The sequence below is a fragment of the Globicephala melas genome, chromosome 15 (genome assembly GCF_963455315.2).
Source record: "Globicephala melas chromosome 15, mGloMel1.2, whole genome shotgun sequence".
NCBI lineage: Eukaryota > Metazoa > Chordata > Mammalia > Artiodactyla > Delphinidae > Globicephala > Globicephala melas.
The window spans coordinates 80,259,477-80,274,102 of NC_083328.1; the positions used below are offsets into that span (position 1 = coordinate 80,259,477).

The window sequence follows — 14,626 nt, forward strand, 5'->3', positions numbered from 1 at the left end:
AAGCTCTATTCTACTCAGTTAAGTTTTTGGCTTTTTTCGTTTTTTTGTTTTTTTTTTTTGCGGTACGCGGGCCTCTCACTGCTGTGGCCTCTCCCATTGCGGAGCACAGGCTCTGGACACGCAGGCTCAGCGGCCATGGCTCACGGGCCCAGCCGCTCCGCGGCATGTGGGATCTTCCCGGACCGGGGCACGAACCTGTGTCCCCTACACCGGCAGGCGGACTCTCAACCACTGCGCCACCAGGGAAGCCCTAAGTTTTTTTTTTTAAAGCTTAAAGGTGACTCTAAATATAAAAGTAATCTGGAAAAAAGCATTTCAGTATCTCAGTTAAATGACTTCAGATCACTTTCTACACATTCTGGAGCCTTTTAGTCCAGAACTTTTCAACTTTTTCAGAAGCGGAGCTGAAGCTAAAACTCAGTTATTTTCTAGCCTATCTGGCAAATTAATATTAACCACAAGAAAGACAGCAGTTTTCCCTCAGCCTCTCTCACTTAACTGCTTTGCTAAGTTTTTTATAAAAATAGCTCCAAGAGAAGCAACTCTTCTTTATGCTGTGGGATGATGGAAGAAATTACTTAGCTGTCACCTCATTTAAAAAAAAATTCTAAGTATTTCTGAAAATGAAATGCAGATCATTGCAGCCGAGCTGTGTCAAGTTCTACAGCACCATGTTAGGCATGACACATTAAAAGGAAATAATTTAATATAGTTGCAAATCTCAAGGCAAGTTCTGGTTGTGAAATATACCATTTTGCTATGTTAAGTGACTCGGTTCCCTGTAACTTGTGGAATTTTACTTTTCAATGTAAATGTGGCTATGGAAAGCTACTGAAATTCATGAAAGGAAAGAAAAGTTAACTTAGAGAAGAGAAAGAGGAGGAGGCCTGATGGCCTGGTGGCCCATCTCAGCTGCAGACCTCATAATACAGTTCCACGTGGAAGGAAAGCAGCAAGTGGTTATCCCAACGCCTTCCCCGATGTTACGCGAGTGCAAGGCACAGCTGCAGTGTCCTGCAGCTGCTGGTCCTAATTTCTGGTCTTGGGAACAGTCCCCTCATGGGGGCCCCTCCCACTTGGCCCAGGTGTTTGTGCCCAGGACCATGTCATTCTGCAGCTGACCACAGGGGAGGGGACGTAGTGGTGGCAAAGGCACCCAGCCTCTCCTGTTTACCTGGAGACTTATTCGATGCCTCTCTAACTTACCTGGGCCAGGCCAGAAAAACCCTTAAAGCTTCACCCCACCTAAATTTCTGCGATTCTTAACACACCTACGGTTAGACCCTGTTGCCTTTAAGTGGTAGGTTTTTGTTGCCTTCTCTGGATGTCGTCTGTGACCCTACTCTCAAGGAGCTGGGGAGAAAGAAACACAAAATCAGCTGGTTCTCAACAACTGTCCAAGCACTTCTCAGCATTTTTCATGCTGTAAAGGATCCTCTGATGGATGGGCAATGAGAGTCCCATCAATGGTGTGAGTTATCCCGGAAGTACACAAAGGGTTTCCCCAGATGCCAGATGCTTTTGTGTGGCAAACTGCTTTTGGCTGAGATGAAGACTGACTGGGTCAAGGTTCCCGTCTATCAAATCTGGGAGTAGAACAAGCTTAAGTGATCATGGAAAGCAGGAGCTCAAGTTCACCAACGCAGAAGCAATTCTCTTCTAACAGAACAGAATCTTTTTTAAACACTAGATTTTTATATTGAAAAAGCAAAACACATACATATGGCTTTAAAAATTCAAACTGTACCAATGAACATGGACTGAAAGCATGTTTTCCTTTAATCCCAGAGCTCTATAGTTTCCTGGTCTCCGGTTCAGCTAGCCAGAGGGGGAGCCCCAATGACTTATGTCATCTTCCAGAAAGATGCTGTACTCATAAAAGCATACATAGGGACATACTGTCTGCACAGTTTCTCATCTTGCTTTTTAAAGTATTAATCCTTGGGAATTCCCTGGTGGTCCAGTGGTTAGGACTCCACACTTTCACTGCCCAGGGCCCAGGTTCAATACCTGGTCGGAGAACTAAGATCCCACAAGCCACGTGATGCGGCCAAAAAAAAATTAATACTCTATTTTAGAGAATGTTCCACTTCGGCTCATTTAAACTCTACCTCATTATTTCTAATGGCTGAATAGTATTCCATTATACAAATGTGTCCTTATTTGCCAGTAATTACATTGAAGCCATTTCCCAAATTCTTAATGGAGAATCTAATTCTGATCCTCTAACCATACAACTTACCCAACTGAGTTAAAAATGTTTTTATCAGCTTACCATGCCTCTCTCCAGAGGCACACTTTGTCATTTGCTCATCCATCGAAATGCACATGCCATCTCACAAAGGATAGCATGCTAAGCACTATGATTTGTAGGCTAAAAGGGCAGACTCCAGGGTCAGAACTGCCTCTATGCCAGTCTTGGTTCTATTTGCTGCCCCCCGAGCAACCTTAGGCTAAGTCACTCACCCTCTCTGCGCCTTAACTTTTCATCTCTTAAATGGGACATTAGTAACAGTCCCCGCTTTATGGGATTGTGACTATCAAGTGAGATAGTCAATGCTAATTACTTATCCCAGTGCGTGGAACAGAGTTGAAAAGCTGTGAGCAACCCTTATTAAGGCGGCATTGGCTACATAGGGAACAACAATACAAACGTGACTCAATATGCATCCCAAAGATTAGAGAGGATTTTTTTTTCTCTTTGATTAATTATGGGAACTTAATAGCAGTTGACACATACAGTGTGTAAGAAGTCTGCGTTGTAAGTGGGGAGCCTTCCCAGATAGCCCTTGCTGTGACTCCTTAAAGCCTGTTGGGCCCTCCCTTATCTCTCCCCAGATTGCCTTGCAGAATGCTGTCACCCATCCGCATCTCTCATTAAAAAAGTGTCATGGGGATACTTTGTTTCTTCCTCAGAGTTGTCCTCCTTCCTCTGTCCTTCTTCCCTTTTTGGAGAATGTGGGTGGGAAAGGGAAAATGGAGGCGGTGAGGGGATTTTTCTCATGCTCTTGGAAACTTTTCTTTCTCTCTCTCCTCTCTCGATTTTGTTTAACATAATGCGCTTTAAAATATGATGGAAAATAAACATTCACGAGCCAACAGATAGCACCATTCTCTCTGCTTTGATCTTTCTAAGCCTATCTATGTATTTATATAATATGAAATACTTCCAAGTACATTGAAGGGGAGACCTTTGTCTTTAAAGATGATCAAAGAGCTTTCTCCGTTCCGCATTTACTCCTATGTTCTCAGTCTGGGCTCAGCAGCCTCATAAAAGATGTATTAGAGAATATCTCATTGATCTCAAAGGAAAAGTTCCTACATCCAGGAAAAACCTTCATGAACTTCAGGGGTTCACATTTCCCATACATCACAGGGTTTGAAATATTTATAGTGCATGCATTTTAAAAAAATTGTGGCTTATGTGTAACTATTCTCTCTCATGGCCCTCAGAGGGGGAGTATCAATCATTCCATCACCTTCCCCTGAAACTAACTACTACTTCCAAGAATTCTTGGAAGTAAGTCATGGAATCTGTGAGAAGGAAGCTAAAACGCTAAACATGGATGCTTTTCAAAGAAGGATTTTAGTAGAAGAAAAAGGCCTGTCTTGTTAATGGGGTTCCAAGATGTCGTACAGAGCAGGGACCCAGCAACGGCTTTCTGCTCAGGGTTCCTTCCACGTTTATGATCTCTATCTCTTCCTGTCTGGGACACTTATTTATTTACTACTTCCTGCCGTGAGCAGGTGACCCTGTGGTATGATTTACCTTCCCAAGGAAATGAAGATTTTCTGGCTACTTTAATGGAAAACATTCCAGGATCTCTACTCTCCTATCCCCTGGCCACTACCTCTGTCATTTCAAGAATACAAGAGTCTGGGGGTGGGGGGAACACTTGTGGGGATGAAGCGAGAAAAAGCAGGATTGGGTTGTGATGCTGATCTGACCCTTGTGAAGGGAAAGAGGGGAGCAAGCAGGGGAGGGTGGAGAGAGCCTCAGACTGTGAGCATTTTGCACATAGTCTTGGATAACATAATGGGGGGGCGATGGGGGGCTTCAGAACAGATTGCCCATTAGAGGAGTCCTGCACTGGGCAGAAAGGCTCCAGCCCCCGCTTGTTAACTTCCAGTTTGCAAAGGAAACCAGTGTGGGGCCTCTAAGAGCCCAGCAGTGGGCTGGACTCAGCCACAGAGTACTTCATTTGGCCCAAGTGTCATCTTTTGAAATCTGCCTGAGTGTGCCGCAGTCTCCACCGCTCCCAAACGTCTGACACCTGGCCTGCCTCCCTGACATAATACTGCTTGCCCGGCTCCTGTGACCATTTGAGTTTGCCTCTCCTGCCTATAGACGTCATTAACCCAGCTCCTTCTAAGTTTACATGCATCTAGACTTCAGCAGATTAGAGCAGGAAATTGACTTGGACTCGGGGAGGCTGTGCACTGAATTGACAAGAGCAGGCTTCAGAGTCCGACAGACTCGAGTTTGAATACCCAGTCTACTGACTGCTGCTGTGTGACCTTACCCTCTCCTAGTCTCGGGCACCATAAAGCTCTAAAATGAGGCCAACACAGCCAGTGAGCCCCCCACCCCCACCCCATCCAGCTCGAACACTGAGTTTCTGCAGCTTTGCTCTTTCAAGTGAACTGAAGAAAAGTGGAAAGTAAAGCAGGAAGGCAAGCCAGGCTCTTGGAGAGCCAGCATGGGGCAGGAACTGAGGAGCTGTGCCCACCCTCCCGGCCCAGAGAGGGGATGACCATCCTGGCAGTGGGAATGATGCAGAAGCCCAAAGAGCAGCTTCAGCAGGTGGCATTTCTACAGGCTCATCTAATGTGGTTCTGCTTAGAACTGTAGCTGCTGGCTCTTCACATCACTGCAGAAGACAAAGTATGAGAACCAAATCTGTCTCTCTGCATCTTACTTCCCTTGGTCCACAGCGCGCCTCTCTTCCCTTCTCTGGCAGTTACAATCCTGCCCTTCTTTCAAGACTCACCTCAGGGTTGCCCGCAATCCCTCGCCAGCTCCTCCTGGCAGCGCTCCTAGAGCCAACTGCCACCCTTATCTGAGCCTCAGGCATCTCCCGCCTGGACTGGACCACTGGCTTTGATGAGCCTCTTTGGCTTCACACTGGCTCCGTGGAGTCCCCTTTCCACCCAGCAATCAGAGATAAACATCAACCAATACGGAAACCAAGTCCCAGGTTTTTGTTTACTTCTCTCCGGACCACCTGGTCATCTTTCAGTTTCCCTGACTCACAGTGCACTTCGCATAGACACACAAATTCACTCCCTCCCTCCCTCACCCACTTTTCTTCCTCTGCCTGGATGATTTGTCCCCCTTTCTTGATCTGACTAACTTCTACTCACTCCCAGATTGCAACTTCCATGGCCCGTTTCTCAAGGGAACGTTCCCTAAGCCCTCATCCATCCCCACTTCCCAACTGCACTCATAATTCCTCATAAATGTCTATATCTTCCTTCATTGCACTTAAGAGAAGTAGAAACCCTACGTTTATTTCTGATGTGACTGGAATGTGTCTCCTCTGCTAGGACGTACACCGGCATGAGATCAGGAACTGTTTTGTTCACCACTGTATCTCTAGCAGAGTGCTGGGCATATAATCAATGCTCAATGCAGTCTTGATGTATGAATGATTGAATGAATGAATGAATGAAGCTAGCTAGTTACTCCCATGACTCATTGCTGATTCAGTATAGATTAGCACATTGCATCTGGCCATTGTGTGAACGTCTCCCCAGAGAGGGAATCTGTTGTTTGCCTTCATCTCCCTAGTCTCCTTTCCCTTCTTCCAACTGTTGTATGAAGATGGGCATTTGGTGGAAATGTCCTTTTTGGAAATTGGTTAAGAAGGTTTCTTCCGTTGTACCTAGAACCTAACTGTCTTTGTGCCGAAAGAGAATAAAAATATAAACATATGCCCTCTTTCATCTCTTAAATATCTACACGAATGTTTCCAAATTATCACCCTGTTAAAAAATAACTTGGGAGTGGCCTCAGTGACAAATGCAGTTGTTATCAGGATGCTTTGCAGTCCTCGTCAGTCCCTTCCATCTGTTGTCTATAAAGTGTTCAGCGCAGTGCCGGGGCATGGGTTCACGATGCCTGTTTGCTGCGGCTGCTATTTCTTGTTCTCCCCACACGGCCAGCCTGTCCATAAAAGCCTGGGTTACCCCGACCAGACTGTTTCTTGAACATGCCTAGAGGGTCATCACCTCCAAGTCCCGTGGATGCACGTGGAGGAGCCCAGCCTCCAGCGTGTGGTCAGGGACATTCTCTTCAGGAGGTGACTCGAGCTGAGATCTGAAGGAGGATGAGTCATTCGTGCAAAGATCTGGCAGAAGAGCGTTCAGGGCAGGAGGACTAGCATGGGCAAAGGTCCTGAGGTGGAAGCAAGCTTAGTGCATCGCAGGAAAGTAAGAAAACGATGCAGCTGGAGGGAAATTAACGGGAGTAGTAGCAGCTCGGGAAGCCGATCAGGCCGGGCAATCCGGTAGGGAGTTTAGGTTTTGTTCTAAATGGGGTTCTGAGCAACTGGACATTTTTAAACAAGAGACCAAAAGTCTGATTTATATGTATAAAATACCACTCAATGCAAATCAAAACTACAATGAGGTATCACTTCACACTGGTCAGAATGGCCATCATCCAAAAGCCTACAGATAATAAATGCTGGAGAGGGTGTGGAGAAAAGGGAACCCTCCTACACTGCTGGTGGGAAGGTAAATTGGTGTGGTCACTATGGAAAACAGTATGTAGGTTCCTCAAAAAACTAAAAATAGTGCTACCATGTGATCCACCAATCCCACTCCTGGGCATATATCTGGAGAAAACCATACTTTGAAAAGATACATGCACCACAATACTCACTGCAGCACTATTTACAATAGCCAAGACATGGAAGCACCCTAAATGTCCATCGACAGAGGAATGGATAAATAAGATGTGGCACATGTATATTATACAGTGGAATATTACTCAGAGCCATAAAAAGAATGAAATAATGCCATTTGCAGCAACACGGATGGACCTAGAGATTATCATACCAAGTGAAGTAAGCCAGACAGAGAAAGACAAATATACCAAATATCATTCTGGCTGGTGTCTAGACACTGAATTGTCAGGGGAAGTGTGCAATAACGGATGTGAGGAGAAGGCTTAGAGTCCACGTGACCTCGGACAAGTCATTTGACCTCTCTGACCCTCCATTTCCTCATCTGTAAGATGGGAATAAGAAAACCTACCTCTGAGGCAGTTGAAAATTAAGTGACATAATGGCTTCAGTGCCCCCAACACAAGTCCCCATTCAATATAGTCCACTGTTACCTACCTTTTCTGGGAGAGGAACTCCCCAAGATTTCTCACATTTTAAAAATTCTTTTATGACACAAATTTTGATAGTCTGTTATTAAAACTCTAAGACATTAATTGACTGCAGGAGATGTCTCTGGACCAATTATAATGAAATACTATTCTGAAGGGAATCATGTTATAGCAACATATTTAGGATTTTCCTTTGCTGGGACTTTACATCCTTTAAGATGCTGGCTGCTGCTCTGAAGGCTTCAGGCTGTAAGTGCAAAGTAAACTGTGTCTCCATTTTGGACACAGCTGTGGGTGCCCGATGGGGTGAGTGATCACACAAGCCCATCGTTCTCTGGACAAGCATCCCCGCCTTTTGTAACAGGCAAATCCACTGGCTAAGCTGATGCCAATCTGGGCACTTCAAAGCAACTGCCATGTTGAAGCAACTTCTCTGTCTAAAGATACACACGATCTTATTTCTAGACAAGTGCAAGCACGTTTCAGATGATGGGCTTTTTCTTTTCAGACTACGTTAGATGTATTTCATGGGAATTGTGACGATGGGTTGGAGATTGTGTTTTGTTTTCCCATTTCTTCCCAGTGTGGACAGTTAAAGTATCATTTTCATAAAGGTAAAATCATGACTCTCATGCGAATATAAAATGAACTCATGTCAAAGATTTTATTAAACTGAGTAATTAATGAAGGAACCAGAAAAAAAGTTAAAAGAGCATTTGAGGATCTAGGTATCTGGAGACAATTCAATACAGTAATATTGGGATAGGATTGCAGGGCTGGACACGAATCTGATTAAAATCCAGCCAACAAGGTAATAAACCATTAACATTTCAGGTTATCTTTTCTTACTGAACAGAAGTTACTGGCTTCTTTAACCGGAAAAAAAAAATCCACAAGGTAGCAAGTAACTTTACTAAGTCAGGACCTTTAATCAATACCCTTTATAAGATTCGAAACCTCCCTTCCCTCTAAATGCTTCATCTCTGCTCGATTCTCCAAAGCTGAGGACCCATATTCATGTGAAACCAACTCACAGCACACTGAAGGGACAGTACTAGAGTGGGCAGACTAGCCAGGCCTCGAGGTCCATCTTCTGGACATCTCAGGGGTCATTCTTACTGAAAGCCATCAAAAAGAGTGGCCAGAGAGTCAGAGAGCTTCCTTCTTCTTAGACAGAAATAGGAGCTCTCACCTTGGTGCTGTGTGTCTCTTTACCTTCCAAAGACTTGAACCTAAGGCATCGCATCACTCATCCTTAACCACTCATTAACTAACCAAGTAGCCAGTGAGCACCTACTGTGTGCTGGAATCTGGGGATACAGTAAGAGCAGGAAAGTGTGGTCCCTGCTCTCCTGGACGTTATGCTCTGCAGGGAGACAGATACCAAATAGATGATCGCCCGCTTAATGAATTAAATACAAGGGTCATAAATCCTGATATGGAAAGGTGTTAAGAAAAAAAATGGGGAGAACTAGCTTAGTCTGGAAGAATATGGGTAACAGGGCATCATCTTTCAAGGAAAGGACACTTTAATCTGAAAGGATGAGAGGGATTTCACGGGGAGCAGGGGCGCAAGGTGCTAACTGTTTCACGGGGAGCAGGGGGGCAAGGTGCTAACTGTTTTGGGTAGAAGGGACAGCTTGTGTGAAGGATTCGAGGACCCCAAAAGGGTGGGGCTCCTGAGTGGCTGGTGAGGAAGTGACGCCATGAGGCTGGACAGGAGAGCAGGGTCCTGGAAGTTTGGGCTTCATCCAAAGGGTGCTGGGGAGACGTTGAAGGGCCGTAGGGTGAGGAATGACGCGATCAAAATTTGTGTCCCTGGAAAGTCCAGCACTGGGAACAGTGCTGGTAAATACTCAGTAAACATTGGCAGAATTCGTGAAGGAGCACAGGGCTGGCCCGAGGGGAAGCTTCCCCTCGGATCCCTGGCTGTTAGCTCTAACTCAGCTCTTTGCTTTCCAGTTGAATCTCATAAACTCACTCAACCTCAGACAAGTAAGGCTTCATACCATCCCTCTAGCTGAGGATCTGTGGTTCACCATGGATGAAAGAGAAAATCTCCGCAGGCAGCAATGACCCTCACTGTACACCAGCCCTTAACGCTTCAGGCCCTTCTTCCTTCTTTGAAAAATGAGTGAACAGTGGAGATGCCCCAGGGAGGTAACGCCCTTCCCAAACTGCAAAAACATTTCAAGTTTTCTTGACAAAGATTTTAAAACGAATGCGCCATCCAACCAAGAGCTGATGCACAGGGTATGTTAGGGTGCAAGGAAATGGGCAGTTTCATTCAAGGGTCAGGGTGGGCAGATGTGGAAATGACTCAGACCTCGCTGGAGGGCCGTGAACAGCCCGGAAGGGGGAGCCCCAATGATTTCCACCTGCAACTCCCCTCCCACAAATGTGTCTGTGGAAATAACAGGGGGAGTTGCAGATAGTTGGCTATCAAGGTAATCATTTCAGCATTGTTTGTAATCGCTAAAAACTGGAATTAGCTAAAATGTCCCCAAATCAGGAAGTTCGAGTATGGGTCATTCATACAATGGAAGACCATTCTGCTATTTAAAAGGATATTGAAGAAAACTGTTTATAGGCTGACGAAGATGTTCACAATCTATTTTTAAGTGGGGAAAAGCAGATTATAAAACTGGATGTATCATAGATTCTTATTATGTTTTCTTAAACATCTTTATTGGAGTGTAATTGCTTTACAGTGATGTGTTAGTTGCTGCTGTATAACAAAGTGAATCAGCTATATGTATACATATATCCCCATATCTCCTCCCTCTTGTGTCTCCCTCCCACCCTCCCTATCCCACCCCTCTAGGTGGTCACAAAGCACCGAGCTGATCTCCCTGTGCTATGCAGCTATCTATTTTACATTTGATGGTGTATATATGTCCATGCCACCCTCTCCCTTCGTCCCAGCTTACCCTTCCCCCTCCCCGTGTCCTCAAGTCCATTCTCTACGTCTACGTCTTTATTTCTGTCCTGCCCCCTAGGTTAAAATATAATTGTTACTCTAAGTATGTGTATGAACATGTAAGTTCAAGAAAAGGTCTGGAAAGACACAGCCAAAGAAGTAACAGTAGTGACCTGTGGTTGGTGGCACTGTAGGTGCTTTTGGCTTTTTCTATTTTCTTACCGTCATTTTGTATTCTTTCTTTATGAACTTTCATCGCTTTTGTAGCAAGGAAAAAAAGGCTCATGTACAAAAATGTGCATGATCTCCTAGGATCTCAGCTGCTGTAGATTTTATGGAGGATTTTCAGTGCCTCTTTGCCTGCAAGGAGGATTTGATTCTCCTTAGTCTTCTCAGATATACATGCATGTGTTCCCCCAAATCCACAGACCTGATTGTGGGTTTAAGATGGTATTTTTCAGCAGTTGGCCATCCAATTCCATTTTTGTGACAGAAAAAGAAAACATTATTATGCAAAAAAAAAAACGGCATCAGTTCTCAACCAATGTAATGGGAGGATTGGTCGTTTCCGCTTTATTTATAAACTGTACTAGGGGCTAGTGTGTATAAAAAGTATAATTAACTAAATTTGATTTTTTTAAAAAGGCAGCCGGAAGAATGAATACCAAAATGCTGTAAATAGTTACCTCTGAGTGGTGGGATTGTAGGTGATTTTCACTTTCTTCTTTTTGCTTCTCTACATTTCCTAATTTTTCTGTAATGCACTGATATAATAAGGGAAGGAGGCGATTACTTTAAAACCCACAGAAACAAATTGCATTCTTTTATTGACAGCAGAAAATTCCAGTAAGAAGGGGTTTTACCATTGCCGTCGTTACAACAGGTGGTTTTGCGTTTTTTGGAGGACTGTGTGGCTTACAGAAAGAGCATGGGTCTGAGAATTAGGAGACTGCCCGTGTTTTGATCCTGGCTGTATAGACTAGTCACTCACCCCTTGCGTCTTTGTTTCATTGCACGTGAATAAATGAACATTGATGGAGCCTCGCCTATGCGCCTGGGTACGTGCTTGATGCTGGGGAGAGAGCAGCAAACCGAGTGAGGTCTGGTCCCGGAAGTCATGGAATTTCCAGTTCCAGTCGGGAGAAAAACAAGCACCAGGCAAAGGGCAGTAGAATCATCTTGACACTTTACAGCCAAGCATTACTGAGCACTTAGCAAATGCCAGGCACTGTTCAATGAGCTTTCTACACTTACCAACCCATTTAATTCTCACAATAACTCCATCAGGTAGATGGTACTATTATTCCCATTTTACAGACAAGGAAACTGAGGCCCAAAGAGAGTAGCTAATTTACTCAAGGGCACACAGCTAGGAAGTCACAGAGTCAGGATTTCAACCCAACTCTGTGCTAGGCTGCCCTCTACCGTATAACTAGGGGGGTCATAAATTAAATCAGGACCGTGAGAGGGGAGAGACTGGACCTGGTCTCAGGGTGGAGGTAATACTTCCTGGAGGATCTGACATTTCACCTGAGACCACGCCCCACACTCCCCAAGGATGGGTAGAAATAAATCCGGCAAACAACAGGGACGGGGCCTCTGGGGTCGAGGAAACAAGATAAATGAGCAGCTGTGACTGGGTGCTAAGCGAGTGGTATGGCTGCAGTGGTTACTGGCAATGATAATGACCGTGAATTCTTTCGCCCCTGCCCCCAGATGCTCTTGGCCAGGGCACTTTATGACAACCACCCCGACTGTGCCGATGAGCTGGCTTTCTGCAGAGGAGACATCCTGACCATTCTGGAACAAAATGTGCCAGAAAGCAAGGGCTGGTGGAAGTGTTTGCTTCACGGGAGGCAAGGCCTGGCCCCTGCCAACCGCCTTGAAATCCTCGTGGAGGCCCCTGCCGACAGGCCCTGTCCCCCTTTCCTGAGAGGCCCGGAAGATGCTTCCACCAGCTCCCAGGAGACCTATGAAGTGCCCACCCTGCTCAACCCCTCATCTCCAGGCCCTGTGTACGAGCAGATGAGGAGTTGGGTGGAGCGGCCTCTGCCTCCCACCGTCCAAGTCTATGAAGTCCCTGACCCGCCTTCCAGCGCCAGAATCGTCTGTGAAAAGACTCTAAGATTTCCAAAGCAGGTAAGCCTGTTTCTGGACAGAAGAAATAGGTCAAGGGGTACGTAGCACCCAGGGGCTTAACTACCCTTGAATCGTGGGTGTCCGTCAGGAGATCAAACATACAAGATGGGAACCAGATGGCCGGGGTGAGTGGATGAGCTTGTGTTTGGCGCCCACTTTGGTTGTCATTAACACTCTGGGCACCCTGGCGGTTCCTGGCTCACCGAGACACCCACACTTTGCAGGAAACTAAATACTTAGTCAAGCTGTGTGTGAAAGCATCTCAACATTCATGGTGGTGTTTTTTTACGCCAGGAACACTAGGATGGCTAGTGGTAAATGGAGGGGTTGAATTTCCATGGGTCAAAGGCAGGAAATCACTCATCAGATTTAAAATTTGTATTCCTTTCCATCCAGAAACTTTACTTTCAGAATAGCTGCAGAAATATACAAGAAGGCAGAAATAGATCTGGATGAGGAGGTCATAGGCACTATAGCGTTATTTGTTACAGGGAAAGATCCAGGATGCCTAACTGTTTATTCATGGGGTATTTGTTCCGTAAATTTCGGCATAACCTATGATGAGCTACTATGCAGCTGTGAAAAAAAAGATGAAGCAGTCCTGTAAGGTATTTATAAGTGGGGACAAAGAACCATTTAAATAAAAACCAACCTAACAAAGAAAAACTCAAAAACAAAAATTGTGTGTGTATGTGTGCATTGAAAAGAATACACACCAACGGTGGTTACGCTTAGGAAGTGGAACTGGTTAAGGAGAAAATGAAAGAAGGCATTAAGCAGGGACCTTTAATTTATTCGCTCCTGTGTCCCCAGCATCTGGGACCATGCCTGGCATGGGGTGGGTACTTGATAAATATTTGATGAACAAAGAGACTAGGAAGTTGATTTGTGCGTTAGGCAGAGCATGTGTTACATCTGTAGTTTTTAAAAATAACAATTTTTAAAAAACAGAGGAAAAGAAGCGCTCAGTAAATGCAGAATGAAACTGTTTTTTTTTTAAAGAAGGAAAGGAGTTAAGAGAAAAATAATGTACTGTTTTTCCCCAAGCCCTGGCCTTCATGAAGTGTTAAGAATGTAGAACAGATTTGCATATGGTCTTCAGTCACTGCAGGCATTTCCTGCCGTCACACACTTTGCTTTCAGCTCAGATGACACATCCCACCCGGCCCCAGCTCTGCATGGAAGTCCCGGCGAGGTCTGTGTCCAGGAAGGCCCACTCCTCCCATGTATGTGCTGGCCCCCACCCCCCAGCTTCCCCCCCCGCGAGCAATATCCCACCTACCATGCAGGCCTCCTCCACACTAGCTTCTTCAGACAAGGTGTTGATTCCTTAAGAGATTTTGAGTACTTCAGATTTCCTAGCTCCCCGGGGCTGCCATGCAGAGAACCAGCTGTTACACAGAACAGCTGCCACTCGTAGGCACTGGCTGCAGACACCAGAAGGAGGCAGCTCAGTCTCCAGCATCCATCCGTGAGGTGGACCCCAAGTCACTTTTCGGGAACAACTGGCCCAGATCTAGGCCTGGCACACTCAGCTGTCATCTGAGCAGCTGACTCGGTGCTGGCTTCTCTGAGAACAACAAGTGGCCTGAGCTGAAGTTAATTGAGTTGCTTTTCAAAGCCACTAAAAGACACACACAAAAAATCAAAGGCCCCCAAAAAGGACAGCAGCTGCAATGCCCACTGTTCCCCGGGGATCCCAAACCCCCAGCACAGTGCCAGGCTCCTGCAAGGTGCTCTGTAAACATTTACGGAACGAATGAAATGACCGGATCCAACCTAAGGCTTCACAACCATGGACTCACTGTCAACTTCTAGACTGACAACGGTATGGAAGGAGAGATGAGTTTACCTCATCAGAAAAGGGCCAGGGCATTAGCTGTAACATTTGTCCTTGACATGAAGCGTGGAGCTCTCACTGGTGCAGGCTGCGGCCACGGACAGAAACCACGGCTGCAAGAGGGGAATTTAGAAGCGAGGGACTCCTCACCACTCAAGCAGGTCTTGCTGTGGCCCCAGCAAAACACCTGGGGAACTTTCCTTCCTTTCACTCCTGCTTAAGTTCCCTCCATCGCTGCCCTGTCTATATTTTTGCTCCCTCCCGCCTCCCTTTTTTATTGCCTTCTCCGTGCTTGGGGGTCTTTTAAAGCAAGAGATGCCATCTGTGGCTTAGAAATCAGGAGTCCAGATTCACTTGGCTTTGGGGGCAGCCACAGCTATGCTGGGTG

The 14,626-nt window shown here is 45.7% G+C and overlaps 1 protein-coding gene across 2 annotated transcripts in view; it reads left to right on the top strand.

The window, feature by feature from the left end:
- CASS4 (Cas scaffold protein family member 4) overlaps positions 1-14,626 on the top strand; it is a 44,643-nt gene that overhangs the window by 9,473 nt on the left and 20,544 nt on the right. Inside the window, exon 2 of one of the 2 annotated variants that reach the window (XM_030839143.2) lies at positions 11,976-12,398. In XM_030839143.2, the coding sequence (XP_030695003.1) occupies positions 11,976-12,398 (423 nt within the window). Of the gene's footprint in view, positions 1-10,953; positions 12,399-14,626 lie in introns of those variants that run through there. The other variant, XM_030839142.2, reaches the window with a different exon arrangement.